The sequence below is a fragment of the Peromyscus californicus genome, unplaced genomic scaffold, assembly GCF_007827085.1.
Source record: "Peromyscus californicus insignis strain IS unplaced genomic scaffold, ASM782708v3 Scaffold_7__1_contigs__length_154581171, whole genome shotgun sequence".
Lineage (NCBI taxonomy): Eukaryota > Metazoa > Chordata > Mammalia > Rodentia > Cricetidae > Peromyscus > Peromyscus californicus.
In genome coordinates this window covers 116,285,293-116,304,269 of record NW_026294595.1, presented here as the reverse complement: position 1 = coordinate 116,304,269, position 18,977 = coordinate 116,285,293, and the positions used below count along the sequence as shown (strand labels likewise).

The window sequence follows — 18,977 nt, the reverse complement described above, 5'->3', positions numbered from 1 at the left end:
TCCTCACAATCCACCCCCCATTCCCACCTTCTCCAGGGCAAGGACTCCCCTGGGGATTCAGCTCAGCCTGGTAGATTCAGTCAAAGCAGGTTCAGTCCCCTCCTGTCTTCACCCAGGCTGAGTAAAGTGTCCCAGCATAGGCCCCAGGTCCTAAAAAGCCAGCTCATGCACTAAGGACAGGTCCCGGTCCCACTACCTAGGGGCCTCCTAAATAGTTCAAGCTAATCAATTTCCTCACTTATCCAGAGGACCTGATCCAGTTCCATGGGGGCTCCTCAGCTATTGGTTCATAATTCATGTGTTTCCACTAGTTTGGCTATTTGTCCCTGTGTTTTTTCCAATCATGGTCTCAACATCTCTCGATCATACAATGCCTCCTCTCTCTCACTGATTGAACTGGAGCTCCACCTGGGGCCTGGTCGTGGATCTCTGCATCCACTTCCATCAGTCATTGGATGAGAGTTCTATCACGACAGTTAGGATGTTCAGCCATCCTATCACCAGAGTAGGTCAGTTCCGGCTTTCTCTCGACCATTGCCAGTAGTCTATTGTGGAGGTATCTTTGTGGATTTCTGGGAACCTCTCTAGCACTTTGCTTCTTCCTATTCCCATTGGGTCTTCATTTATCAGGTATCTCTTTCCTTGTTCTCCCTCTCTGTTCTTGATCCAGCTGGGATCTCCTGCTCCCCTAAGCTCTCTTTCCCCCGACGCTTGCCCTTCATTACCCCTCCCCCCACGTCCAGTTTGCTTATGCAGATCTCATCCATTTCTCTGTCATTGGGCAATCCCTGTGTCTTTCTTAGGGTCCTCTTTACTAGGTAGCCTCCCTGGAGTTGTGAGTAGCAGTCTAGTCATCCTTTGCTTTACATCTAGTGAGTGAGTACATACCATGTTTGTCTTTCTGAGTCTGGGTTACCTCACTCGGGATGATTTTTTTCTAGATCCATCCATTTGCCTACAAACCTCATGATGTCATTGTTTTTCTCTGCTGAGTAGTACTCCATTGTGTATATGTACCACATTTTATTTATCAATTCTTCAGTTGAAGGGCATCTAGGTTGTTTCCAGGTTCTGGCTATTACAAACAATCCTGCTATGAACATAGCTGAGCATGTGCCCTGTGGTATGATTGAGTATTCCTTGGGTATATGCCCAAGAGTGGTATAGTTGGGTCTTGGGGGAGATTGAATCCCAATTTTCTAAGAAAGCACCATATTGATTTCCAAAGTAGCTATACAAGTTTGCATTCCCACCAACAGTGGAGGAGAGTTCCCCTTGCTCCACATCCTCTCCAGCATAAGCTGTCTTCAGTGTTTTTGATCTTAGCCATTCTGATGAGTGTAAGGTGGTATCTCAGAGTCGTTCTGATTTGCATTTCCCTGATTTAGGGATGTTGAGCAATTCCTTAAGTGTCTTTCAGCCATTTGAGCTTCCTCTGTTGAGAATTCTCTGTAAAGCTCTTTAGCCTCAAATTCAAAGATAGACACTACCTAAGAATAAAAGGCTGGGAAAAGTCTTTCCAATCAAATGGTCTTAAGAAGCAAGCTGGTGTAGCCATCCTAATATCCAGCAAAATAGACTTCAAACTAAAATCAGTCAAAAGAGATCAAGAAGGGCAGTACATACTAATCACAAGAAAGATCCACCAAGATGAAGTTTCAATTCTGAACATTTATGCCCCAAACACAAGGGCACCCACATATGTAAAAGAAACATTACTAAAGCTTAAACCACATATAAAAACCCCACACATTAATAGTGGGGACTTCAACACCCCACTCTCACCACTGGACAGATCTGCCAAATCAAAACTTAACAGAGAAATAAAGGACTTAACTGATGTTATGACTCAAATGGACTTAATCGATATCTACAGAACATTCCATCCTAACAAAAAAGAATATATCTTCTTCTCAGCACCCCATGGACCTTCTCTAAAATCAACCACATACTTCACCACAAAGCAAATCTCAACAGATACAAAAAAATTGGAATAACTTTCTGTGTTCTATCAGACCACCATGGCTTAAAATTAGATTTCAACAACAACAAAAACTACAGAAAGCCTACAATCTCATGGAAACTGAATAATGCTCAACTGAATCACCAATGGGTCAAGGAAGAAAGAAAGAAAGAAAGAAATTAAAGACTTCCTAGAGATCAATGAAAATGAATATACCATATACCCAAACTTATGGGACACTATGAAAGCAGTGCTAAGAGTGAAATTCATAGCACTAAATGCCCACATAAAGAAGTTGGAGAAATCTCACACTAGTGACTTAACAGCACACCTGAAAGCTCTAAACAAGAAGAAGCAAAGTCACCCAGGAGGAATAGATGCCAGGAAATAATCAAATTGAGTGCTGAAATCAATAAAATAGAAACAAAGAGAACAATACAAAGAATTAATGAAACAAAGAGTTGGTTCTTTGAGAAAAGCAACAAGATAGCCAAGCCCTTATCCAAACTAACCAAATTCTTTTAATCTTAATGTTGAAAGATGCATTCACAGGTTTTGGTGTGCATCATAGCTGAAACAAACCCTTAAAATAACTTCAGGTTAGATTAGATGTTTTGATAGTAGCTTTGAAATGAAAATCCCTAGAAAACAATCTAAAGTTCACAAGGACACATAGCTGAGTTATAGATTCATTAGATTAGGGTCAAAAATACAAAGCAGCCCAATTGTTACTAGCTGATGTAGTTTCCCTGCTCGGATAGGTTGATGAACAAAGATGATGATTATTTCCTTGCACCCATTTTTGCCCTCAATCTCCTGATATAAAAGCTATTGATGAGTGGGTATGCACCATAAAGATTTAAAGTAGAGCTGACTGATTGTTTCTCATGTATAAAAGTTTAGATAACTGTGATTCCTTATAAGATTACATTTCAAGATAAAAAAATAAAGTGACTAGTCCCTTCTCTGTAACCCTAATATGCAGCCTGCCAGTAAAAGAAATGGCTGAGAAACATACTCCCTGCTTGTCCACACTCTGCTGATCTGTAACAAGTTGCTTAGATGTAAATGTATGTGGTTTCTTGGCATGACTTTGTTTTAACCACATAAGGGAGATGAAAAACACGTTTTTTACCTGTATTCATTATAATCATTCACTTGAAAAGTAGAATGTAGCCACATTGTAATTCCTATATTGCCTGAAAGATTTTGCCGGGATATATAAACTGTAGAAGAAAAATAAAGAAAGAGAATAAAGAAGAATACAGAAAGAGTCAGAAGGAAAACATCAAGAATGATAAAATAAGGAAGAATATAGAGTTAGAAGGAAAACATCAAGAGAGACAGAGGGACATTTCTGGATAGAGATAAGGGAATATAGGACATAAAACAGAGAATACAGAAGAGGAATGAAGAGGAAAATCATCAAGAGAGTGTGTGAGTGTCTCTTTTCCTTAACCCTCTCAGATAAAAAAAAAATCACAGTACACTGATTCTGTGGATTTCCCTTTGAGCCCTGTGCTGCTGGAGGCTTGTCCCCAAGGCAGTAGAAAAGGGCTATCTATAAAACACATTTTAAGTTTTGTTTACAGTTTAATGAGCACTTCAGGGGAGATATGTATACATGCATGATTCAAGAGTATGTGAAAAGTGAAATTGAGTTAAAACTTTCTAAGATTTGGTATATGATAAAAATGATTATGGGGTTTAATTTTAATTGTCACCTTTCCTTGATTGAGAAACAACTAAGGGTACCTCTGATAGTATTTGCACAGGCAATAAAACCATAAGAGCTCTAACTTAAGAATGGGTTAATCCCTTGATGGATCTGTAATAGAGCATTATCATGCTAAGTTAGGAAAAGGTAAGAGGTAGGACCTAGCTGTAATAAGTCTCTGGGACTATGTCCGAGGAGCAGGGGCCTTCGTTGCTTAGTTCCTCTGGTGTTACCTTTTGATCTGCCACTTTCAGGTTGCCATGATGCACAAAGTGCTCTGCTCATGGACTGACACCTCTGAAACCCTGAGCCATAAGTAAACAATTCCTCCCTTTAACTTCTTCACAGTGATGCGAAACTAACTGAAGAAAGACTGGTACACAGTGGTTTATCTCTATACAAAGTGAGCCTTAGATCAGACCGCAGGCGTGCATAATGTCATCTGCAGGGTAGTAGCAAGATCACCCTAAATCAGCCTCCTAGGGGAGATAGACAGTGCGATCTCATTTGATGTGATTGCACTCCAACACCGACAGTCAGCAGTTAACTGGAGAGTTGCTCATCAGGTTCATCTATCCTTGCGTCTTTCTGAAGAAGTATGTGTGGCTGTTCAAGGTCCTAACCATCCACCATGATCCCTTGTTCAGAACCGTTCCATGTGAAAGAAGGCTGAGGTGGCAGAGAGAGACATGGGGCATGTGAATGTGTCACAAGTATGACAGGTGGTCTTTCTATTCATTTGTCACCTCACCTACCCCCTTTTCTTTCATCTGCTTTTTCTTCCTTTGATTTAATATAATATATGATATCTGCTTTTTTTATTGATTTGTTGGGAATCCTATGCCATACACCCCAATCCCACTCATCTCCCAGTCCCCCCACATCCACCTCTTCTTCCTGCAGCATCTTCCCCAAAGGAAAGTGAAAAAAAATAAAAATAAGAAACAATTTAAAAAAAAGAAAAACACTTCACTTTTCCCACCTCTCCATTGCTTCTTCTTTTATCTTAGTGGCACTGGGAGCTGCTATATGTCATGCAGTATACCCTTTTGTGCAAAGAGCCCCACATACAAATGTTCATTCTATAATGAGTTGTTGGTCAGGTTCAAGGCCTCTAGCTTTGGTACACCATCAATACTAGATCCCCACCAACACTTCTCTCAGAAATCCTGCTGTTGCCCCAAGTCATGAAGAGCCTTCAGCCAGGGTTCCACAGGATCAGTCCCTTCACGTACCCTAGCAGGTCATAGAAGGGGTAAATGTTGTGGTGTTCCCACCCCAAGCCCTGGATGTATACCTAGGTGGCAGCTGAGCCTGTTAGTCCAGGCTACTGGGAACACTACTCTCAGGTCAGGGGCAAAGCCAGCTCTCCTGGGGCATGGTGAGGGGTGAGGCTGAGCTTCCCCAAGTGTGTGTAAGGGGGTAGCTGTCTTATTAGGGGCAGGTTAGCTTTCAAGTGCTGGGTCATCAGGGACAGTTATCCCAGAGCCAGAGAGATTCAGGGTTAGCTCTTCTGTGAAGAGGGGACAGGTCACTCTGGCCAGCGAGGGGTTGGGCCAGTTCAGCAGGGCCCTCATAATTCAACACATGGTTCAACACATGGTTTGCATGGGCCTCTGTGATAATAGGAGTATGGATAGCCACACAGAGCCCAGCTGCTGCAGGACCACGGACCCAGATGTGGTCATTGGCATTAGCTTGGGACCGGTTGTCACTATGGAACTGGTGGCAGCGAAGGCCTCTCAGATCTGGATGGGTACAACAGCAGCATGGTCCCCAGGCTCTAGTTTGGCCCCATGTGGCAGTTCAGACTCTGAGCAGTCTCAAGAACCCTGATGGCAACAGGAGGCACAGAGCTTAATACAAACTCTGTCTTTGGCAAGGTCACAGATGCGGAAATGGCCCTGAGCCAAAGCTCAGCTGTCAGCACAGGAGACCTACTTCTTAACTCATTCCACAAGTCTTTCTCTTATACAACACTTGGGATGGTTTGCCTGATAGTATATTTGGAGAAAGAAAATCCTAGAACATTGGCTCACAAGACATGGCGAAACAGCACTAAAGAATTCTGTCTATATGGATTAAAATGAATTTAATCCATAATTAGAATTCTGAACCTACCCAACTTCCATGAGACACCACAAGAAGCCAAAGTTTCCTCTTTTCTATGTCTTAAAGTTATGTGTTTGTCTCTATATAAAACAAAGAAAGCTATATTGTGGTTGAAACCAATCAACCAATCTGTAACAAATTTCCCATTAGGAAATAACATTCTCCTTGCAATTCCATTGAATTGCATATAAACAAGCTGAGTGTGTGTGTGTGTGTGTGTGTGTGTGTGTGTGTGTGTGTGTGTGTGTGAGAGAGAGAGAGAGAGAGAGAGAGAGAGAGAGAGAGAGAGAGAGAGAGAGAGAGAGACTTTCTTGCCAATGAAAGATTTCCTTTTTAAAATTTTTTATTGGTTTTATTTGTTTTGCTATCTTGGTCTCTCAGTTCAACAGTTTACAAATGGCTTAAAATCCGTACATTGAAATTGCTCTCCTCCCTAAATAAATCTGAACATTTGTGAGGACAAAAATGTACAATTTAAAGCCATTGCTTTTGCTCTAAACTATTAACCCTGGAGATATATGCCAGAATGGCTCAGTTGTTCAAACGTAATGTCAGACTTGGGACTCTGCAGTCTGTGTTTTGAATTGACTATTTCCTTGTGATGCAGTGATCTAATAACTGTTGTTCATGTTGGGAGAAAAGAAAGCACTCAAGACGAAAGCTTGCATTGCAAACCTGTTTACTGTGTCTATACAAATTTCATGAGAACATACTCTCTCTGACAGTGTGCTGGGCCAATATTTTGTCTGGAAGACAAGCTTGCAGAAACCACTAGTGATTTCCTGCGAATGCTCTATACTTTGATAAAAGAAGTAAAAACAATTAAGCTGACAAACCCAATCAAACTGAGAAGTTTTATACTTTTTATTATTTTAAATACTATTTTCTTGGCCTTTGATTGTAAACAAATACCACAGAATGACTAAAAAATTCTTTTCAAGTATAGATGAGATGAATAGAGTTTCAGGTAAATTTTCACATGAAGAGGTGATCATAACTCATTGTGAACTTTATAGAAATGTAAGGCAACATACAAAGTATGAAACAATACAAAAGAAAAGATTAAGAGAAGTTATGAACTAGAAAGATTCCTTTAATAATAAAATGAAGACAACCTGCTGTCTTGGTAAGTGTTTATTGCCAATTGAACACAATTTATAGTCACCTAGGAAGAGGGAACTGAGAAATTCGCAAGATTAGATTGGCCTGTTGCCAGGATTGTGCAAGATTGTCTTGATTGATGACTGATGTGGGAAGGCCCAGCCCACTGTGGGTGACATGATCCCTAGGCAGGTAGGAATGGGCTATGTAAGAAAGCTAGCCAAGCATTGGCAATGAGCAGTACTCCTTCATCATTTCTGCTTCAGTTCATACCCTGATTTACCTCTATGATGGAATATAACCTGGAAATGTAAATCAAGTAAACTCTTTTGTCCTCTACATTGCTTTGAGCCATGGTGTTTATAATAGCAACATAAAGTAAACTAGAAAATCTACTAATTAAATAGCTTGCCTCCAATAGTGCCTTCTAGCTGAGGAAAGACTTACAAAGATACAAATTTGGCTAACTAACTCTTTTGCACTTGGAATTATAAATCAATAAAGACATATTGAAAAAAATCAAGCAAAGTGATGCAATATTGTGATACTATTTCTTTACTACCAAATATCATCTGCACATTTACAAGGTCATACAATCTGCGTTAAATGTACACTAACTGCCACCCTTCTCACATCTGTATTACACTGTGTGTCAACTGAAGAGGAAAAGGACTTAGATGTCTTGGCTCAAAAATAAAAATCTTTGAGTAAACTGCCTTAGATTCAGCATATTAAATATAGTTTTTTTCCTATCCACGGCAAAGCTTAACTAAAACAGATGGTTCACAATTTTACCAGAACCACCTCTCACTTATTATAAAAAACATTGTGTAAATCCCATTTGTTCCTATTACTCTACATTCCATCACTAAATGACCAATTACTTCTCAATAATACAAATAATCATCCTTGTATGGCCACCAGTACAAAAAACAATGTGAGGTATATGAAAATACGGGATTGGGTGGGTCATTATCTGTTTTTAGGGATAATGTATACATTTCCATTATTGCATGTTCTTACTCTTCCTTGACCCACTGCCCATGCTTGAGCACTTGCCTTCTAAATAATACACTCAATGAGTGTATTATCACAAACTGCTTTTTTACCCTACAACAGATGAAGGTATTCTGTAAAGGGCAGGAGTAGGAAATACAGACAAAGAAAGAGTCTTCCTTTAGCCTTATTTTCCCACTTTGGCTAAACCAAAGAAACCAGGCAACTGGCTAGAAAACGTGAAACCCAAGTGAGATGATATACAGCAGCACACTATTGTAAACCATAAAGGGAGGCTCAAATGAAAAGATGATTTTGTTCTTGTTATTTATTAATAGTGTCATTAGTCACATTGCTATGAGAAACTCAACTAGGAAAGACAGGAGACAGTATCATTCTTTATAAATGAGATGATGGAGAAACAAGCCGAGATGCCACCTCAAAAGCAAGTAGGAAGGCAGATCAAACACACAGCTCTACAAAACGGGTTCTTTGAGATGAAGAGCTGGCTGAGAAATGGCGACATCAAGTTAGGCAGAGGAGCAGAGGTAATGAATTAGAGGGCTAGCTTCTTAAGATTACAAAAGTCTTCTTCAAGAAGGGACTGCATTGATTGATGTGGCCTGTAATAGAAACTCAGATAATGAAATAAAACCAACATTTAAGAATTTCTGGCTGAGAACTCATTGCCATGGCAACCCTCTCAGAAGGGAACTTGTCTAAGAAAATAAGATTCACTTGACTACGCCTTAAAATGAAAACCTACACTAGAGTGAGACCAATGCAGAATTCCAAAATCACTTATTACTGCCATGACTAGAGGTAGCACTGAAGGTGCAGGGCTGCCTTCTTTCTCATTAAAAGCTGTTACTTCTCAAGATCTATGACTCATGACGGGAACATTATCTAGTTTTGAGAGATCTCTATTGGCACTGGGTGGCTCTTAACAGTAAAAATATATCTTAATTTCCCCATCTAATACATTATCTAGAAAAACACTCCTGAAAATTACAGTAATATACACCATTATAGTAAACACCCCTTTTGTTCTCTGCCCATAATCACATAAACCCACTAAAGCATATATCAATTATTAACTTTACTTCTTAGGAAAATAATCTTAGTGTAAGTAAAATCTGCCTTATATTCTGATTGCCATTCACTTTCAAACAGAGCATCTATTTTTTATTATGTGTTGTCATTCAACAAATACAAACTAGGTGCACTATATTTCATCATCAGAGTGTCTTTGTGAGTCCATAGTATCAGTGACAAACGAAAAGCTTTGCCTTTTAGCTGATGCCGAGAGGGGAAACTATTGAGATGCTTTCAACACACAAAGCTTAGGCTCCTGAGAATGACGCTGACAGCAAGAGTCTGCCATAGAAGACTTTAGGATGATATTAGGATAGAAGCCAAGAAAGACTAGAAAATCCATAAAGTACCTGCATGCTCAAAAAAAATGACAATGAGAACACGGGATGTAAGTCAATATTTATTCCACTTCTGATCTTAGCATTTGGAGATAGCAGATAGAGTTGTCTTCTTATTTACCAGCCCTTGTCCAGCTTGAATGCTTCCACCTTTCCTTCACCACCAACACTCACTCTACTCATACCTGAAGTTTCACCAAGAAACGGACATGCTGTGAAAGCTGTTAACACCAAAATGGAGTCATGTCTGTCTACCCTGACAAAGAATGAATGAAGGCACTGGGGTTCTGAAGTCAGGATTCTGCAGAAACTATTCTGCAGCCAACTTTGCTCAGCTGTGGACTGTCACCACCTTGTCATTAATTGGCTGGGGCAAAGATTATTGTCTCTTAAGTATCTTATTTAATCCTCCTCATTTTTCTCTTAAAAAATATCCACATGTCTCAATATCCTTGAATATGCTCACTGCTTATCATGGCACATTCTGTTCCTAAAGACACCGATTCATTAGAAAATTTCCCTCTGAAGGTCATTAAGGTTGATAGCAATCCGTATATGTATGCTTTAGGCAAGGCAAAGTCAAAGGTCTCTCTCTCTCTCTCTCTCTCTCTCTCTCTCTCTCTCTCTCTCTCTCTCTCCCTCCCTCCCTCCCTCCCTCTCTCTCTCTATGTCTCTCACTATATGGATGTGTGTGTGTGTGTGTGTGCGCGCACACGCATGTGCACTGTATATATGTATAGATTTAATTTTCTCAGAACACAATATAACTTTAAAATTCAAAGCAATTCAGGAGCTGAACTCTACTGGCCTGGCTATACCTTTCCCAGGTTGAATAAGATACAGATTAATCATATGAAAAAACATGTGATTTTCTTTTATTTGCCTTGGTTTTTCCCAAAGTTTTACAGAAAAAAACAAACAAACAAACAAACAAAAGCCTAAACCCTTCGTGGTCCTCTTTAATTATTATGTCTGCTTCCAATGCCCCATTATTTTAAATATGAATCATCCTCTTCATTAATTTTATCTATATTGGAATCAATGATCTCAAAGTTGTTAAGAAATCAATTTTTATATATTTGAATTTTGCCCAAGGCAAGTCCAAATTTTGGGAAATATAAAAAAACTACTTTGGACTTACGTTGGAAGAAATAGATATTGGACAAGAAGAGTGTATGAATGACTAGCCAGATTGAAATTTTCATTTAAAATTCTTCATCATAAAATCAGGGAAATAAACAGGGAGTGGTGGCACACACCTTTAATCCCAGAACTCTGGAGACAGAGGAAGGAGATTCTCTGAGTTCAAGGCCAGCTTGATCTTACAGAGCGAGTTCCAGGACAGCCAGAGTTACACAAAGAAACTGTGTCTCAAAAAAGCAGAAAAAAAATCAGGAAAATAATTATTATAAATCTAAATTTAATTATTCCATGGTATTTATGAGGCTATATTAGATAAACATTCACAGACAGAAAACACAGTATCAGATCAATCATAAACTTATTATGTTTCTAACTTTTAGTACATAAAGTACAGATGGGGTATACAGTTAGTAAAAGCCCTCTCAAAGAATAAATAGAAGAGAGGAAAGAATAAGAATTTTCTGAATTAAGAAAATGTATGTTTTTATAGTGACCATTTCATCCACAATATATCCAATGACCTAAATCACCTCCTGAGTTCTAGATACTTATCTGGGACTATACCATTGCCTTCTGTTTTCTTTAGATTGTCTCTATTTCAAACAACTATGAGGCAAGCTAAACTTGTCTCTACTATGCTCAGCAGTCTGTTAGAGAGATCCCTTTGACTTTCCTTGCAGTCCTCTCCCTTTCCTAATTTCAGTTGCTCAGTAATTTTATCACCATCTAATTTATCCTGCCAAAATAAACAGTCATCTGACACCAAAATATTGGGAGACCAAATACCTGCAGATCTCAAGAGTATATAGCCACAGGCAGGTGATATCATAATTCTATAGCATCTGTTTCCAGATATAAGGAACTATTAAGTTGCTACTGTTACCTCATCCCTGTGAAACTCACAAAGCTGTTCCGGGGATCAATCAATGGCTTCTTTAGCACAGGGATTACAAGAAATTTCCCTTTCCATAAATAAATATGCTCAAGTTGAGTTTAATTTCCATCTTAACAACTATGTTTCTTCTAATAACAATATCGACCCATGTTTTGTGATAACTCTCCAATGTATAGTACTATAAAACACACAACTTGCCACATTCACCTGCCATTTCCTTGAAAATAATCATAATTTGATGATTTTGATGTAATGACTCATTTAATGGTGGTGAAGAACATGATTCACCGTATGGGGTCAACAGGCCATTTTTTTCTTTCCAAAAGAAAAGGAAAAGAGGAGGGGAAGGAGGTATCAAGGGAGAGAGGGAAGGGATAGAGGAAGGAAGATTACATAAAGGATAAAGAACAAAAATATAAGAACAAATCCTTTACCTCCAGTTAATCATTTAAGAACATGGCCATTAATTTAGCTGAGCATTTCACTTCAGATTCAACAGGTACTTCCCATCTTTATTTTTATTTACCAATATTCATATAAATTCAGTTCATCATTGCCTGCTAACTTTATTCAAGAAACACATTGTTAATACTTCAAAGTCATCCTCAAAAATACAAAGGTAGACCTAATTCCAATCTCAAAATGACCAGACCAGAGCATTGTTTGAACACTTCCAAAGGCTTGATAAAAGCTAGCTAGCGTAATATGCAATTCTTAGTGCTTTTCTCACATATATTGGTTTAAGGTGGTCATACCTAACAATTATTTATTTCCTCTGTTAAAATGATGATTGCCACTTCCGGGCAACTGAAATGGGTGTCTTGTTGTTGTTTTTCCTTTTAAAAACATTATCACTAGGAATACCGATACATTTACTAGCACATTCTTTTCAGATATTAAAATCTATATATTCCAAGACGTAATCTTATATGGATATCCATTTTATAGGCACTGCAGTCTCTTGCTTGTAAAATCAACTATTCATATTGACAATTTTTTATTATTCCCAAGCACACATTTGCTTTGCTTTTCCTATAGAGATCAAATTAACTACTGGTTCCATACTTTTCTCCACTCTTTGAATTTCAGCTTTCCCTTCTGAGAATAGGGTCTTGGAGCTGTGGAAACAGCTCAGTGGGTAAAGTGTTGGTTGTGAAAGCATGAAGGCCTGAACTTAGATCCCCAGTAACCATCCCTGTAAAAAGCTGAGTAGCCATGTGGCTCTGTACACTTGACACAGCCTAGAGTCACCTAAGAAGGGACTCTCAGTAGAGGCATTATCAGACCACATTGGTCTATGAGCATGTCTGTGGGGGACTTTCTTTATTGCTAATTGAAATAAGAAGGCATCCTGCTGTACATAACACCATTCCCTGTGCTGGGGCTGTATAAGTCATCTAGCTAAGCATAAACCTGTGAGCGTGCTAACAAGCAGAGTCCTCTACAGTTTCTGCTTGAGTTCCTGCCTTGACTTCCCTTCTGATGTATTTGTAGGTCAAAAACCTCTTTCTCCATTAGGGAGCTTCTGTTTAGAATATTTTATCACAGCAACCAAAAGGAAACCAGGAGAGACGATAATCATAGTATTGGGGAGGAAGGTCCTAGGGACTCTGTGGTCAGGCAGGCTAATCTGAGCAAGTAAGAGACCTTTTCTCAAACAATAAGATGAAGAAATCCTAGTGTTGACCTATGGCCTCTACATCACACTCATGGATGCAGATTCCTGTATGTATATCACACACACACACACACACACACACACACACACACACACACACACACACACACACACAAATGCATACTATTTATATATATATATATAAATAGTATGCAAATATTATAGAGTACTATAAGGTATAATTGGCTTGTAAAATATTGCTTTATCTCAAGAGAATTTACCGTGCTACAATGAAAAAGGATCTTTTTAACTACAGCTGTGCTAACAAGTACAACTTGAAACTGCAGCCTTCCAAATGTGTGTAAGATTTAATGTTCTCCTTGCAAACTGCACAGCCACCAGTTGGGTAAATTCTCAAGCAATGCTGAGGTCTAGTTAGCTTGCTAAAACCTCAAGAAAGTTTAATTTCTTTCCCACTCTGCAACTTCAGCGAGGTTATAATCTCTGTGGAATTAAAAATCTCAGATATCCTAGCCAAATTAATTTATTCTAGGACAAATTAACTTATTATTGGGTACTTACAATGTATAATGCTCAGAGTTTTATTTTCCTGGTGCAATTGAGATGAAAAGTCAGGCAAGGCCAAAAAAAAAAAAAAGCCAACAGACAAATACTTTTAATGCCAGCTTTCCCTCAGAATACTGTTAAGAAAATAGATTAGATTCACGTTTTCTGAATTCTCTCTGTCTAATTTCATAAAATGTATAAGTGTGTGACATTTTTAGCTACAGGTTATTAGGTTATGGGGAGTAAAATGAATCTGAAGGAATAACAGTGTTCAGGAAAAACACATGGAGTAAGCTTCTGAATGTGAATTGAATCTGAAGATGCATATGTAGATACCCATATATGCTCACATATACAAAGGTTAAACAGTGCTAACCGTGTGCACACATTGCTAATGTAAAAAAAAATGTACAATATTATGATAAACTCAGCACTGGCTATTTTCTTTGCATAAAGGCTGGGAAGAAATGCAAAATAAAGAACTCTGAAGTACTTACAACTGATCGGAGGTTATTTTCTTTCACCAGCTTCAAGGATGATTGATAGCAATTTGCAAGGTCTTCCTTGTGGGAACCATTAATGTGGCCTCTGGCTATTGGCCCTACGGTATGGATGACATCTGAAAATGCAAAAGAAATGAGAACATGATAAGTGAAGCACTGTTTACTTTTCACACAACTGGCGCTTTATTTATTTTACATATTAGTGTTGGGGCCCGGAGACAGCGAAGCTAAGAAATATTGATGCCATAAATGCTCCATTGTAAAAGATTCCAGGAACATAGGCTCTCAAAGCAGTCCACTCCGCCCCCGCCCCCCGCCCCCCCCCCCCCCCCCCCCGAGGTGACACCAGAGAAAAAATTTCGCTACCATTGAACTGTTCCACAGGTATTGGTTGGGTCCAAGTGTGACAGATCATTGTATAAGATGTGTACAATTGGCACCCTGGAAGAAGACAAATTCTTGGCGGGACATAAACTAAGAAATAATTGCCAGAAAAATGAGTATCTGAAATGACAGGAGAAGGAAGAGCCAATGCCAGACACAATTCTCCTTGTAAATAAGACGTTATGTGATATAAAGAGGATCTTGAAAACATCACCAAAAGGATTTTCTCACAATCATGATCCTAAAATGAAAAACTGTAAACTGCTACTAATAGTTTTACATTGTCCAATCTCCTCAAACATGAGCGGTACTAGGACTAATAGTGTGCACACATGCTGACTGATAGGTCACACCTTATTTTTAACATTAGGACTCTCACAGAGTGATCCGTTCTTTCCAATCTCATTGTAGGTTTAGAAACGTAAAATTTGACAGTTTTTACTTTTGCATGTAAACCTCAAGCACTGTGTTATTTTTTTCCTGTTTTACACACACATAAACTGTTTCAAGAAGTGCTGGGATTGAACCCAGAGCTTTGTTGTGCATGCTAGGCACACATGCTACCACTTGATTTACAGCTCCAATTCCCACAAGTGTAAGTTTTTAAATTCAGAAGCATTACAGAATAAGATTATCCTCATTTCAAAGTAGAAAAAAAAGATTAAAAGAAATGAAATTTCAATCCAAATTACTTGAAATACTTTGTAACTTTTGCTTCCTACTTTTCTCTGTTAATTGAATAATTATGACATTTCACTGACGTAAGGTACAAGAATTAATCAAGTTTGATCAAAGAGATAAATTTTGGTCTGTATTAGCAGACTATTATAATGAAATGAAATTATTTACTTTGGCTAATCAGTACCACTTAGTTTTAACAAGGACAAGAATAAGAGTGCTTTGAAAAAATAGGAATATGGCACAGTTAAAATTATATGTAAAATTTGAATTGAGACCCATAAACTACTAAGGAAGGGGAACTTTGCTGGCCCTCTGCTAAATACTGAGACTATTATATGATATTTGAGAAAGGCCCTCTAAGCAGGATTTCAACGATTAATTCTAAAACAATATTTAAACTCTTGCCAGACAACATTAAAGATGATGTCATATGATCAAAGTGGGCAGAAAATCTACACCACTGAGCTCACACAGATTTATTTCACAGGTGGGCCTGGTTCTCATTGTAGTGGGAACTGCCCCAGCATAGAAGTAGAGAATAAAGTGAGATTAGGTTGTACACATTGAAACAAAGCATATAATGATATTACTATTTTGCAATAAAACAACATAAACGACACATATTCAGGAAATAGGACCTTTGGATCCTGTGTAATAAACTTTCCAATGACTATGTTATGTTAGCTACTGTTTTTTTTTTTTTTTTAATGGATGCTAGACTACAGAGGGGGGAGCAGGACCTGCTTTATTTGATTGCTAATGGTTACTTGTTTGTAATCAGCTATGATGCTCCAAGTCATTTAATGAATACAAATATGGGAAAGTTGAAGATAAACAACACTGAATCCTATAAGGCAATATCCCAGTGGGTGCAGTCATACATGAGTTAAAACTAAGACTCTATGGGGTAAAATTAAGACACACCCACTACTTTAGTGTAGGTCATCTCTGGGCATATAGTGTCCCCTCATGGCTTGTGGCTTTCCAGGAGGGAGCTACAGAATAGGATTATCCAAATCCATTTAACTGTTGGAACTTGTGTTATGCATGGAACTCATAGAAGACCAAGGTACACAAATGAAGCTTTTGGGAAGGTTGTAGGGCCACTTTGGCACTCTCACTCTTACTAAACAAGTTGAGGCCTGGCTTTTCCACCACCCCTTACATAACTGAACATCAGGAGATGGTCATGCTCTCCCAGTTTTGTACAGAGATGAAGAAGTGCTTCTTAAGTGAGGCTATGAAAGATGTGCCTACTTGATGCAAGGAAAGAAAAGGTCTTAGAGGCATTAGTGGGAAGAACCGTGGAGGGGAGGAGCCTATGAGAGCTGGAAGTGGTGACAAAATAAAAGCTCCTCTTGTGCTTTCTTTTAGCCATCAATGTCCACATAACTTCAGTGGAATTTCTGAAAAATGATTCCATGTGTTTCTGCCGCTCTCCATTTCATTTAAAAGTCAGAGAACAAATGGCCTATAAATGAGCTTCCCCAATATCAAAATATTGATCCCTGTATTTTATGCTCTATATTAAATTTACAGCATTCAAGATCAAGTATTATTATTGACCAACACACTGAGCTCTCAGATTCACAAAGCTGGAGGTGAATAGATATGAGACTTCAAGGGAAATTCCTTTCATTATCTTAATTGTTCATTTTTCTTATTAGTAACCACTCCATATTGAGTTCCATTTTTCCTCTCCATGCAGTTCCTAATTTTCCTAAATTCTATGTGGGGGGACAGTTTCTAACTTCAGTCCTACCTCTGAGTGGTCAAGTACCCATGGCAAGCGACCATTTTTATGAGTCCTTGACTTGGCTTCCTTATTTGTAAAACAAATCAGCTGTTTCTTTGATGTCATTTCTTCAGTGTTGTACAGCATCATTAATATTTAAGATTGTAATGGAGGCAGACTTAGCACAGAATGATATGTAGACATTAAAAAACAAGCAAACAATCAAAAAACCAAAAAAAAAACCCAAACAAAACAAAATAGCAAAACTACTTGAACACGGTTAGGAGGCCCAAAAGTTTTTATCACAGGGATTCTTTTAAGTATCCCAAATACCATAGGCTAGCCTTTAAAATCTTTTGATTGAATATATTAGAAATAAAAAATTTGAAACAAACAGCTCCTATGACTTCAAGGATCCTATATATTGATTTGTATTTTCAAAACTGAATAGCATCTTCACAAGGTACAGATACATATGCATGCAAGCATCCATGGGCAATGCTTTACCTTAAGCCTGCATTCTGAATGTTTTGGGACAGACAATAAAATTAGAACTTCTAAATTCAATGCCTCATAACCGGCAAGACTCACAAAATGAAGCACATCATTGTTTATAGAGGAGATGCAGCATCTAAGGACCTTCAGCACACAGACAGGAATGCAGAGAGAATTTTAGACTTTAAATCCTGAGATCTAACAGCCACTTAGAAGATCCAAGTCTTTCACTATGAGATATGTGAACTCAGGCAAGACTCTTTCCTTTTTTGGGTCCTCAAAGCTCAAGGGGGGCTGTGTCAGTCATATCTTTTTTTGTTGCTTTGATAAATACCTGAGAGAAATGGCTTTGCTCTTTTAAGGGGAAAGATTTGCCTTGACTGATGATCTTGGAAGCTTTGGTCAATGGAGTACTTGCTCTTCTGTCTTGTGCCAAAGCAAAAGCAGAAAATCATCTGGCATGTGTGTTAGAGTATGTGGCAGAGGAGAGTGCTTACCTTATGGCATCCAAGAAGAAGTAGGAGGAGAAAGGGCAGGGGACTATATATATATATATATATATATATATATATATATATATATAATTCAAAGATACACTGGCTTGCTATTGAATTATGAATCCATCCAATCACTTTCCAAAGTCCATAAAATGCTACAGAATGTTTGCCACACACAATGCAGCGGGGGAGGGGGAGAGGGGGTAGCATTTCATACTCAAAGCACAATGATAGAGTCGAGTAATAATCTTTGTAAATGTTGAGGCTATGTCCTTTTCTATGGGCTTATCAGGAATGGAAGTATAGATCTTAAGTAGTCTAATTCACTATTGTCCAGATAAATTACCATCAATCATGCTTCAAGTTTAACAAGTATGTCTATATAGTGAAGTATAATTAGCACTGTCCACAGAGAGAGTGATTTAACCACATTTGTCAAAGTGCAACTGTACAATCACTTAGTTCTAATAGTATATTTCTGTGTCTTGTGGATAATATACTTTCTCATACTCATATGGTTATTTAAACATATCCTTTATGACAATATTGTGTGACATAGACAAGGTTTGAAAACAGCCTAGATGTCCTTAGACAGAAGACTAGTTCAACAATAATACATTTTTACAATGAGACATTATGTTTCTATAAGTAAGAACATGAAAAGATGTGAAAAGTTATTCATTGAAAAAGAGCAATAACAAAGAGGATGAATGAAAATATGTTAAGCATGTGACTATTAGTGTAACACATATTCAAGGACAGAAGAGAAAACATGCTTAGTAATGGACCAGGACAGCTTTGGGAAGATAACAAGCAATTAATGATAGGGGTTATGTAGTTGGCAAGTTACAGAAACTGCATCTATGAAAGTGAATATGAAGAGAAGACATTTTATTACATACTTATTTTACTCTTTCTAATATTAAAAAAAAATGATATGCATATGGGTGTTCTGTCTGCTTGTATGCTTTCACCACATGTGTTTCTGCTGCCTATGGAGGTCAGAGAAGGCATCAGATAACTGAGGACTGTGTTTACACATCATTTCTAACTGCCATGTGGTTACTGGGAATTGAACTCTGGTTCTGTGGAAGACCCACCAGTGCTCTTAACTGCTGAGCCTTTTCTCTGGGTCCA

At 38.3% G+C, this 18,977-nt stretch overlaps 1 protein-coding gene across 3 annotated transcripts in view; it reads right to left on the bottom strand.

Moving 5' to 3' along the window:
- Window positions 1-18,977, bottom strand: part of Macrod2 (mono-ADP ribosylhydrolase 2) — a 1,966,896-nt gene that overhangs the window by 803,927 nt on the left and 1,143,992 nt on the right. For all 3 annotated transcript variants that reach the window (XM_052726012.1, XM_052726011.1, XM_052726010.1), the window contains one exon: window positions 14,043-14,164. In XM_052726012.1, coding sequence (XP_052581972.1) covers window positions 14,043-14,164 — 122 coding nt within the window. The remainder of the gene's footprint in view (window positions 1-14,042; window positions 14,165-18,977) is intronic.